Raw genomic sequence first — 12,517 nt, 5'->3', positions numbered from 1 at the left:
AAATGAGATTGGAGAATAATAGAGAAAGTATAATACCCCGGGAGTGGCAGTTTTTCATGATTATATTCCGATATCTATATTTCATTGTCATTGTATAGAAGTCCTTTATGAGTTTCCATCAAGGCTGCAAACACTGCATTTGCTCAGTGAAGTCAGTTAGAAAATGGATCTTCCTAGTTATGCTAAATTTTTTTAGAACACAGTCATTTGAATATTGAATTATTTATGAGATTAACTAATTCAAAACTTACTTGCTCACAATACAAAACGTCAATATTTGGTGGAATGTTGAGGGCTCTGGACTGTATGTGACGCAGAAGAGTTGTCTTGCCATGCCTGAGAGAAAATAATTATTCTGAAAATGTCACCAAATATTTTTAAATGAAACAAAAATGTACACATACCAAATATATTCAAGAACTAACTAGTATAACCAACTTCAACTATGTCCACAACTCAAAACAGAACTGACTAATTCAACAGTACTTCAAGAAATGCTGGACCAACCAGGCTATGCTGGGCCAGGCTTGGGGGAGTAGAAGAACTTCCAGAACCCCATCCAGGTACAATACAGATACAACCAGAAATGTTTCAGTGAACCATGCATGCCCCTCCCTCCCACTTCCTGCCTGAAGATCACACTCATCCTACCTCCTATGGGTGCATAACAAGTGAACATTATGCAAGGTCTCAATGCAACAAATACAAAAAACTACAGAACAAAGCATCAAATCATGCAGGCCTGAATTCCTAACAAACAAGTGGGGCCCACAGGTGGCAAAAGCATCAGTAAACGTTATGAAAACAATCTGATGGGATTCACCGTAAGTAACTGTAGTTCCAGACGAAAATATTAACAAAAAAAGTTGTATGTGGTTGATGGGAGGTAGTAAGGATGGTAGGTGGTGATAGGATAGTGGTAGGGATGGTATGGGGTGATGGGATAGTAGCAGGGATTGTGGAGATGGTTGTGATAATAGTACAATACCTCTAGATTCTGAGGGTATATTTTATGGTTTAAGTGCACAGGAGGCCTGGTCAGCAACCGGGCCACGGAGATGCTCATCCCCGAAATCAACGAAGGTAACCACACATCCTGGAGCGAGTTCTAAAGAGAAGACGGATGAAAGCCATCATTTACATACATATGATACACGGTATTAGTACAGTAACACACATGTACTGTATTATATTGGGTTTTTGTACACTAAATGTACAATAATCAATTTTATTTTCAAGTTGTACCCCTTTGACTTGCTACCTTCAGCAAGGTCCTGCTGTTTCCAGGGCTAGAGTACCTGGAGTGGGTTCTGGAGTTCTATTTCCTAATCCTGGCCTGATGCCAGGCTTGAATTGTGATTTCAATTGAATTGTCTGTATTCTCTTGAGCGCAGGCGGGAGAGATATATAATAATTTACACATGAAAAATAGTAGAGGGGCTGGTGCCAAACCTGCACACAGAAATAACATCACATGAGACCAGAAGGCATGGCAGGATGTTGCAGAATACCCCCGTTGAAAAGCAGAGGTGCAACAGGTATTCTGAGAGAGAACTCTATCAACATCAGAGGTCCAAGACTTTTCAACACACTTCCACCACACATAAGGGGCATAACTGGCCAACCCCTCACAGTGTTCAAGAGAGAACTTGATAAACACCTCCAAAGGATACCTGAACAACCAGGCTGTGACTCATACGTCAGGCTGCGAGCAGCTGCGTCCAACAGCCTGGTTAACCGGTCCAGCAACAAGGAGGCGTGGTCGACAACCGGGCTGCGGGGTCGCTAAGCCCCGAAATCCCCTCAAGGTAATCTGAAGGCAAGGTAGGCCAAAGTGACAACTTGGTCCAAGACACGGTGGGTTGGAGTGGCTCACAGGCCCACATATCTACTACAATCCAGTTGGTTTGGCACTTTTTGCTGGAATGCATCTAATTTTCTCTTGAATACTTCCACTTTTGTACCTTTGTAAAAGGTACTTTTACACCAACACATTCAAAGCCTTATTTTGGTATACAGTATTGTACATCCAAAAATAATTATTAACATACTTCAGTTATTAATATTTATTTAATATTATTAATATTTATTGTTAATATTTATTGTCTTGGAATACAATTTTAGCAAAACTGGAGACTATCAATTTTTGAGAATTTGAGTGAGAATGTATATTTTCTACAGTTTTATCTGATATACATATTTATTCATACATTTCAAAAATTCAGTCAGAGGGGGTCAAGGGTGAGGGGGCAGAGTCACAGATTTAAGAAATACCATCCACAGATTTTAGTGAACTACAGTGGTTTTCTTAACCCTTAAACTGCCCAGCATAAGGAGGGGGGGGTCATGGAAGCAAAAAATATTTGGATTAGATAAAAATTACTTAAGAATGCTAAACAAATCTCAAACTTATTGGCCTCAGCATCATGAAACTTTCATCAAAATATTTTCAGAAATTGATTTTAGACGAATATTTAAAAAAAAAGAACGTTTTTGTTGATAAAGAGAACAGCTCCTGTTAACTGGAACTGATGAATAATGCAATAATACAACCCGTTCTCGCAAATTTAATAAGTCAATATTGACTTATTAAATATGTGCATAGGTGACATACTTAACATAATAGATACCCTTAAAAAGATTCATAGAAAACACCGACCTTACCTAACCTACTTAGTATGTTAAGATAAGCATCTTATTGCTTCGTAATTACAATTATTACCTAACCTATAATAGGTATAGGTTAAGTATTAATTGTAATTACGAAGCAATGAGATGCTTATCTTAAGATACTAACAAGGTTAGGTAAGGTTGGTGTTTTCTATGAATCTTTTTAAGGGTATCTATTATGTTTAGTATATCACCTATGCACGTAGTTAATAAGTCAATATTGACTTTACGAATTTGCGAGAACGGGTTGAATAATAAAGAGATGCAAGCACCTGTCTGACGCACAAAGAAGAATAGCAGTGAGAAGTGTCCACAAAGTGGATATGCAGCTGGTGCCTTTATAGCATTATATGCAGCTGGTGCCTTTATAGCATTACATGCAGCTGGTGCCTTTATAGCATTATATGCAGCTGGTGCCTTTATAGCATTATATGCAGCTGGTGCCTTTATAGCATTATATGCAGCTGGTGCCTTTATAGCATTATATGCAGCTGGTGCCTTTATAGCATTATATGCAGCTGGTGCCTTTATAGCATTATATGCAGCTGGTGCCTTTATAGCATTATATGCAGCTGGTGCCTTTATAGCATTGCATAATACTGTAACACAAATAATAATGAGTATGTCATTATGCTCTATTTTGTTATATATCATATTAATACATAGTCCAATATTATTATCAGTTACTTTCGACAATGTCCAAAAAATATTTTTTTTTTTTTTTCTTCCTTTGTTTATATTTGAATTTGTTATAATTTTTACATCCTGGAGAGTGCATACCCGTCCCTAACTATGTGAAGATAGAATTAAATTGGTCAACAAATAAATCAGTCACAACTCTCAGAGCTTGGGACTTCAAAAAATTTAGGGGCTGATTTTTTTCAGATTTCAAACTTTATTTTCCTTATTTCTTTAGGTTGTTTTGATAATTAGGGACCCGATTAATTATTTTTTTTACTTATATAAAATATACCCTAAATATATCCCCTAAATCATTATAATTATTTTAATTATCCCCATATTTTGCTTTTGGGGGGTTATTTTTTCTTGACTTCATTTCAACACACATTGACCTACAGCTTTGAGATATTCGAGTATGAATGCCAAACAATGTTTATTAAAACATACAAGTAAATTCATGAATTAGAACTGCCTTATTCATTGTCGATAACTTCAACTTCAATTATATCCATAACTAGAATTTCAACCTACTGTACTTCAGTATCCAAAAATCTAGTTTCTGTCCGATTCTCACTATTTTTACATATAGTGTGCACAGCTGTATGTTCTACAATCCCTGTAGAATTGATTTTTTCATAAACTCTAAACATTTGGAGTTATAAATTTTTGTTGTCTAAATTTGTGCATAGTATTTCAAATGCCATATTGACTTTTTTTTTTACAGTAAACTATACTGAAACCTATATTCTAAATACATGAAAATGAAGATCATATGCTATTCTGAGAGCATAATAACACCAAATGAACAACTGGTGATATTTTATATTTTTGCAGCCGATTTCAAAATCTGAAGTTTTTAATATTCAATTTTATAATTATTTTTTTATTTTCTTGTTTTTCAGGTTATGCTGGTATCATTTAGACAAAGTTGGAGCATTTGCCTAGTACATTATGTACAAAACATTTGAAAGAGTTCCAGAAAATTTAAACCGAGCTCAATGTCACACTTCATATGACGTTTTGAACAGTTTAGTGGTTAAACTAAAAAACCAGCATTGAATGTAATGAAATGTTACTTTCTGGGTGAGACCCAAAGGCTTCCTGGAACTATCCGGGCTGATATAAATGTATTAGACCCTGGCATCAGTTAATGTGCATGGAGTTCTAGGCCTACCAGGGACCACGAACCAGAACCTGGCTGCCTCAGAGAGACAAGGAGCAATAGCCTTGTGCCTCGTCCCAGAAAGGCGCTTGCCTTCCTGGGTGCTTGACTCGGTTGATGGCAGACATAAAATGCTTCCAACCACATTGAGATTTCTATAGGCCATTGCTCCTCGTGCCTCTCTGAGGGGGCCAGGGTCTGGCTTGTGGTCCCAGGTAGGCCTAGAACTCCATGCACATTGATGCCAGGGTCTAATACATTCATATCAGCCCGGATAGCCCTAGGGAGCCGAAGAGGCTTTCCCCCCCAGAAAGGAAAATGAATTAATGAAAATTTGAATGAAAATTTGATGGGTATGAACAGCAATGGGGAATAATAAGCATACAATACAAAAATAGGTTTCTTAAAAATATGGGAAAATGGTTTGCCCTGAAATATTCAGAAAAAGTAAAAAGAGGAAAAAGTAAAGGAGGGGGATGACCATGGACAACACAGGACTGATTAATGGTTTGCCCTGAAATATTCAGAAAAAGTAAACAGAGGATAAAGTAAAGGAGAGGGGATGACTATGGACAACACAGGACTGATTAATGGTTTGCCCTGAAATATTCAGAAAAAGTAAACAGAGGATAAAGTAAAGGAGAGGGGATGACTATGGACAACACAGGACTGATTAATGGTTTGCCCTGAAATATTCAGAAAAAGTAAACAGAGGGTAAAGTAAAGGAGGGGGATGACTATGGACAACACAGGACTGATAAAGAAGGTAGATGAATGAAGAAAAGTGAAAATCTTAAGACACCATAGATATGTTTTGTTTTATATAAAAATAATCTACTCTAAGCAATCCATCCCACAGAATAAATAATTTGTGTCTACAAGTTAGAAAGCTTACCCATTCGGACCAACCAGGCCATATCTGCGTCCATTTGCAATCAAGAGAGATGCATTTGTAAACAATGCCTTTCCCTTGGCCGATATACTGAAATTTTCAATCTGGAACAACATCAATATGAGTGTTACTAAGAGCCGCAACAAGATTCAGAATGTGTTTCAAGTTCTCTACAAAATAAAGATTTTCACTACAATAATTAGCAATGGTTTAATGTGTATTGCAATATCAAGCCAAATTTGCTATATATTTAGGTATAGTACTGCATGCATCACACTAGTCTAAATTATAATTAAGATATTCAATGTTGCATATCCTTCGCTAATAAAATAACATTGGGCCTATCATAACAAAATAACAGGGGGGGCCTGATGGCTGAGTGGACAGCGCTCAGGGTTCGTAGTCCTAAGGGTCTGGGTTCGATCCCTGGCAGAGGCGGAAACTAATGGGCAGTTTGTCCCTGTTCACCTAGCAGTAAATTGTAATTATAAAATATTGTCTGAACATTAAATGTAAAACTTGCCCTAATTCTGTACTCCACATACAACCTATGTTATCAGATCTTTGTGACAGCTTAGCTGGTGCTGCTGTCTTATTTTCTAATTTTCACAACAGTATCAGCCTGGATACTGCTATGCTGGTGCTAGCTATGACTGCGCTGTGCTTCTGCTGCTGTGGTGCTGGTGCTAGCTATGACTGCGCTGTGCTTCTGCTGCTGTGGTGCTGGTGCTAGCTATGACTGCACTGTGCTTCTGCTGCTGTGGTGCTGGTGCTAGCTATGACTGCGCTGTGCTTCTGCTGCTGTGGTGCTGGTGCTAGCTATGACTGCGCTGTGCTTCTGCTGCTGTGGTGCTGGTGCTAGCTATGACTGCGCTGTGCTTCTGCTGCTGTGGTGCTGGTGCTAGCTACAGCTGTGCTGTGCTCCTACTGCTGTGGTGCTAGTGCTGGCTGCTCTGCTGGTTTATGCTTCTCTGCTATTATCTTTAGCAAAATATCTGCTCATTTTGGTTTGTTTACTACCTTTTGTCACCCTTAAGGCTAATATCTTTCATTCCCTGGTAACCTGGCAGATCTGCATGATCAGTGCGTGAAACAAAATCCCGGAGGTTGTGACCTACTGTCCTTGTCACCTTCCTCTTCAACAGCACCAGTAACGTTTTGAAGAATCTCATTTGTTAAATGACCAATGAGTGGGCCATCAGCATCAATACCTAACCACTACATGCTGGGAATATAGCGCTGGGAAGACAGGACACCACGAGTGAAGCTCTCATCCTATAACTACACTTAGGTAATTAAATACTACACCACATTATCGAGTCACACACCAGTCTCTTAGTTCTTCATAAATTTTATTGATAACCTTTAAAATGAATTTCTTCTTCAGCCACTTAGTAGTATCAAACAGCAGGATTTTCCTCAAGCGATGTCTTAAGTTGAGTGACTTTCACAGCAGTACCAAACCTAAGCCCAGTTAAAAATCCCTTAATATGTTTCTCGCAGAATTCCAATATTGCTTTATCATGTGACTTGGTTCCTTGTCTCTTGTTTACTTCTGACAAAGAATGTCTTTTTCTCATTTACTGTTCATTTATGAAGACTTTTCATTGTACTGTATAGATAACACCCTGATCTATTGGCTGTATCAGAGGTGGTGTTTGGCTGGAAGGCTTTGCACTTAATGCATCCATCATGTGATGTTACTGGGGCATTGTCAACCCAGAACAATTAATACCTTGACCTCATTGAGCTTCATTCATCACTTATTTGAATATTTCTAATTATGCTGCAAAAATAATTTTTTAACCAGTCCACAAACATGCTTCCAGTTGAACAAGCCATTTTAGAACTGTAGCAGACCACAGATAGCCTGTTATTCAATTTTTTAAGAGCATATGTATAACAATTTTTGTTTCTGGGTAGTGGTATTTTCCGATAGCTTATATGCTCACACTGCATATCGTACTCTTCTAAATGTTAATTTCTGAGGTTAGGGAATGGTCCAGGGAAGAGTGAGGGGAGGGAGCGTCACGCGCAGAAGTAAGGGAGCGTCACGCGCAGAAGTAAGGGAGCGTCCTGCGCAGAAGTAAGGGAGCGTCCCGCGCAGAAGTAAGGGAGCGTCCCGCGCAGAAGTAAGGGAGCGTCCCGCGCAGAAGTAAGGGAGCATCCCGCGCAGAAGTAAGGGAGCGTCCCGCGCAGAAGTAAGGGAGCGTCCCGCGCAGAAGTAAGGGAGCGTCCCGCGCAGAAGTAAGGGAGCGTCCCGCGCAGAAGTAAGGGAGCGTCCCGCGCAGAAGTAGAATTTCATAGAATTTATCTTTTATATATGATAAAATCATCCCATAAATGAACTAGTAAAATTAAGGAAATAATACTGTATGGTGTCTTGCAATGTTCCCAGAGCTTGCTCTTTATTTATTTACAATGAATAATGGACTTAGGGAGGTTCACATTAAATAATGTGAATAATTTCATTATTCATTCAATAATGGACTAATAGCTAGCTTTTTGTTTTAAGGCTAATTAAGACAGAAATATTTTTGTGTTCAACAGAAAACAATTTACAAATTCTGAAAAGACATCAGAATAAAGTCAAGCCAAAAATATGAGAAACAGACTTGCACAAAATTTTCACAACTTGCATAAAACAAATTTTCATTAAACTGTGTATGAAAGCACATGTCTATCTTCCTAAGCTGTACCTTAATATCTACTGCATTTTCCAACTGTGATTGCTGCTTGTCAGACTTTTCAGCCTGGGAGACTGCAAATGTGTCATCTAAGGAGGAGGTACCATGCCCTCCCTTCTTCAACATCGCCTCCATCTGTCTCTCATACTCCATCTGCTGCTTCACCTTCTTCCTCTCCTTGTGAGACAATTTCTTTAAGGCTTCTTTTTCTGTAATAATAAACAAAACATGCAAACTGCAGCTAATAAAGGCATGAAATGTGTATGGAGAATTTGCCACATATGGGAGGTACATTGTACCAAATGACTCAAGATGCTATCGTATCATTGTACTGTATAGAAACTAGACTTGTTTCGTAACAACTTGGGCGATCTAAAATGTTATCCTCAGGGCCAGGTTATTTCTGAATATAAACAGTAGTATAATGGTTACAGGTGGTTAGAATAAGTTCAATAAGTATAGAGAGTATAGGGAGCATAATGATCACAGTTAAACAAAGTGAGTGTGGAAAATTTCCCACCCACTCTACTAACAGAAAACAAATACCATTAGGCATGTTTAGCAACACACTAAAACATATGTGAGATGCACCTAATTCATAATCTGGCCCAGCATAAACATACAAGTTCAGTAGAGTCATCATTATACACCTTAGATCAGCTAGACTACCCCAAACAAAAACTAGGGTTAGGATCTAATGTTAGGAAAATATTAATATAAACAAATGTCCCTCTGGTCTACAGTCATTTATATAATCATTATTAATCAGGAATTTTTACAATCAAATTTATCAGGAAAAGACCCACGACTTTTTTTGCTCAGGGCTGCGCACACCTCAGAATCGCTTTTAAATACATGGAAATATTAAAGAAACTATTCAAGACCTTTCTGAGACCAAAATTAAGAGTATGCAGCAGTTGTATGGTTCCTATATCTCAAGAAGCACATCAATAAACTGGAAAAGGTGCAAAGACTTGCTACAAAATAGCTCCTGGAACTGAAAAAAAAGAGCTACAAGGAGAGACTAGAGGTGTTAAATGTGCCAAACCAAGAAGAGAGGAGACATGATCACTAGATACAAAATACATAGTAAACAGGAATCAACAAAATTGACAAAGAAGAATACTTGAAACCTGCAACTTCCAGAACAAGAGGTCATAAATAAAAGCTAAGAAAACAAACGTGCCTAACAAATACATTAGAAAGTTCTCTTTTGCAAAGTGGTAGACAGCTGGAACAAGCAAGGAGGCAGAGGATGCCAAAACTGTCAGTAGTCTTAAAGCGTCACATGACCACTGGGACGACAGGATGCCACAAGAATAGTTCCCATCCTCTAACTACACTTACGATATTACACATACAACAATATACACTGTGAAACACTGCCAGTTTCTGGTTAATACATCAGCGAGTTTTAAATGCACAGTGAGCAAGCATTCTACTATTTCAGAGAGAAACATCTCTTTCAATTATACCATATCTTTTGTTTAAAACAAAAACAGAAATTAATCCAACAAGAACATCAAAAACTTGATGTATCTGAAGACCAGCAACTTGACCCTATTGGTAATTATCCCTAAAAAATCTTCATATAAAACTAAATCAGACTACACAGTATTTCATTTATATACAATCATTTTGTATACCCACACTACTGTAGATACCCCATGTCACACATTTTTATGTAAATAATTTACATTTTTAATGTAAATTCACATTATGTATTATGTGAAGGTCCTCCTAACTGGATATAGGATAACAAAAATATATAACCTTGTCTTGTTCAGTTAAAATATGTGCTGTACAGCATTCAATTACAGCAGCACCATGGTTAATGAGCGAGCATTCGTATTCTCTGTTCAGGAGACGTCTCGGCTGTATGTACGTCTCACAAAACTCGGACTGTAGAAGAGACCACTAACCTGCTAGCAGCCTTTTTTTGAGCTTTGCTTCTTCGCTCTCCTCCTCCTCCTCCTCCTCTTCTTCAGACTCCTCCTGCATGACTGGAGGAGCTTCCTTAGGAGGTGTGGGTGGGGGTGTGTCTTCCATGGGCTCAGGCACCATCTCTTTCTTCACTTCTTTCACCTCCTCTTTCTTCACTTCTTTCGCTGCCTCTGTCTTCACTTCTTTCACTTCTTCTTTCTTCACTTCTTTTTTTACTGCCTCTTTCTTCACTTCTTTCTTTACTGCCTCTTTCTTCACCTCCTCTTTCTTCTCTATGCTTTTAGGTCTCTTGAATTCTATAATTTGCTCCTCATCCTCGGATTCCAAACTTTCCATTGATTCTTCGTCTTCAGACTCGCTGGATCTGGTAGCTTCCGTTATGTGTTCATGCAACTCCTTGCCCTGTGGCTTGGACTTGCCTTTCCCCACTTTCTTCTTCACTTCAACTTCCTTTTCTTTATCTTCCTGCGTGTCGTCATCCTCGTCCTCGGCATCTGCCTCCTCGTCCTCCTCCTCCTCTTGAATTTTCTTTCTCTCTCGCTTTTTCTTTTGCTTTGCCTTCAGATTTATGCTTTGTTTTAAAATGATTTCATCTTCATCGGCTCCGTCTTCTAGGTCCAAATTGATCATCTTCTCGGCGAGGTTCTCGTCCTCGTCGTCATCGGACCAATCGTCTCTTTTACCTTTCTTCTTTTTCTCTCTCTTCTTCTTCGTGAACTTGGAAGAAGCTTTCTCCTTGGGGGTCTCGTCGTCGCTCTCGCCAGCGGGGTTGGTCACGTCTTCCACCTCCTCCTCGTCGCTCCAGTCCTCCTTGCCCTTCCCTTTCTTCTTCTTTTGCCCTTTCTTCTGAGCCCCTTCGTTCTTTTTGCTCACGGGTTCGTCATTCTCGTCACTCGCATCGTTCTTGCCTTTGCCTTTCTTCTTCTTGCCCTTCTTGTCGTCGGCATTATCGTCGTCACTCATGTCGTTCTTGCCTCGACCTTTCTTCTTCTTGCCCTTCTTCTCATCCTTGTCAGGCAGAGTGGCCTTGACATCGTCCTCGTCGCTGACATCATTCCTGCCCTTGCCTTTCTTCTTCTTGCCCTTCTTCTCGTCTCCGTCAGCTAGCGTTATCTTAACGCTCTCGTCCTCGTCACTTGGTTCGTTCCTGCCCTTCCCTTTCTTCTTCTTGCCCTTCTTTTTCTCATCAACATCCACCTGCGCGGCTCTCACGGGCTCCTCCTCGTCGCTAGCCTCGTTCTTGCCCTTTCCTTTCTTCTTCTTGGCCTTCTTCTGCCCTGCTGCTGTGCCTTCTTCCTCGCTGTCTGCCGCCACCACACTGGCTACTTTCTTCTCCTCGGCGTCGGAATCCCAGTCCCCTTTGCTCTTGCCTTTCTTGCCCTTCTTGGGAGGCATCCTGGACACCGGCTCAAGGTGAAATACACCACCAAATGTTCGTAATAAGTTGGTTAGACACTTGACACTTTCTTCTACCCTGGCTACATGTGGACTACCGGGCAGGAGGGGGCAGGGGGGTGACCGGGAGGTCCAGGGACCATTCTTATAACTATTGTTATAACCACAATGGACATTTTATATATAAATCTATATATATATATATATATATATATATATATATATATATATATATATATATATATATATATATATATATATTTATATATATAAATATATATATATACTGTATATATATATATCTATAATTACACACATATTTACATAAATCAAATCAAAATCAAAATCAAAATGTTTATTTAGGTAAGGTATTATTTATTATTTATTTATTTATTTATTTATTTTATTTATATATATACAAGAAGGTACATTGGGTTTGTGAGAATACATTGGATAGTACAGTATTTACATTCTTGTAAAGCCACTAGTACGCGCAGCGTTTCGGGCAGGTCCTTAATCTAGCAGATAATTTTAAGTAGGTAATTTCAATCAGAATTGATTAATGAAAGATACATTACAAGAGAAAAATGAGATGAGAGAGATAAGTAAGTATATTAAAGCACATTGTTATATTAAAGCTCTGATTGATTACATTGACAGCTTGATTAGTAATTTAAACAAGATTAATTGACACCATACAGCAGATTGACAGCACGTATAAGACAGCAATGATCACAGTGGTAAAGATGTTCAGAATGGGTACATAAAGATTGGGAGACTGGGTAGCAAAAGATACAGATAAACAAGATTTATAAACACCATACAATAGAATGGCAGCACATATAAGAAAACAGCAATGATCTCAATGGTAAAGATGTTCAAATTGGGAACAAAAAGGTTGGGAGATTGGGTAGCAATAGATACAGTGCAATTTTAAGGCAAAAAGAGAAAAACTCTGAAGATGAAATTAGGTACTTTTTAGTATTGATTTTGAATGATGTAAAAGTTGGACAGCTTTTCAATTCAGTAGGGAGTGAGTTCCATAAACTGGGTCCCCTTATTTGTATAGAGTGTTTACACAAATTA

General features: G+C 38.7%; 1 protein-coding gene across 1 annotated transcript in view; it reads right to left on the bottom strand.

Annotated features, from left to right (window-relative positions):
* The window catches only part of LOC123763698 (ATP-binding cassette sub-family F member 1), a 33,945-nt gene extending 22,397 nt beyond the window's left edge, over positions 1-11,548 (bottom strand). Inside the window, exons 1-4 of the mRNA XM_069304285.1 lie at positions 10,015-11,548; positions 8,105-8,301; positions 5,409-5,509; positions 252-336 (exon numbers count right to left, since the gene is read on the bottom strand). Coding sequence (XP_069160386.1) covers positions 252-336; positions 5,409-5,509; positions 8,105-8,301; positions 10,015-11,431 — 1,800 coding nt within the window. The 5' untranslated portion in view covers positions 11,432-11,548. The remainder of the gene's footprint in view (positions 1-251; positions 337-5,408; positions 5,510-8,104; positions 8,302-10,014) is intronic.
* Positions 11,549-12,517: the final 969 nt, after the last annotated feature.

Source organism: Procambarus clarkii, chromosome 52, assembly GCF_040958095.1.
Source record: "Procambarus clarkii isolate CNS0578487 chromosome 52, FALCON_Pclarkii_2.0, whole genome shotgun sequence".
NCBI classification, from domain to species: Eukaryota; Metazoa; Arthropoda; class Malacostraca; order Decapoda; family Cambaridae; genus Procambarus; species Procambarus clarkii.
Note: the sequence above shows the minus strand (reverse complement) of the source record. Positions and strands in the feature narration are given on the sequence as shown.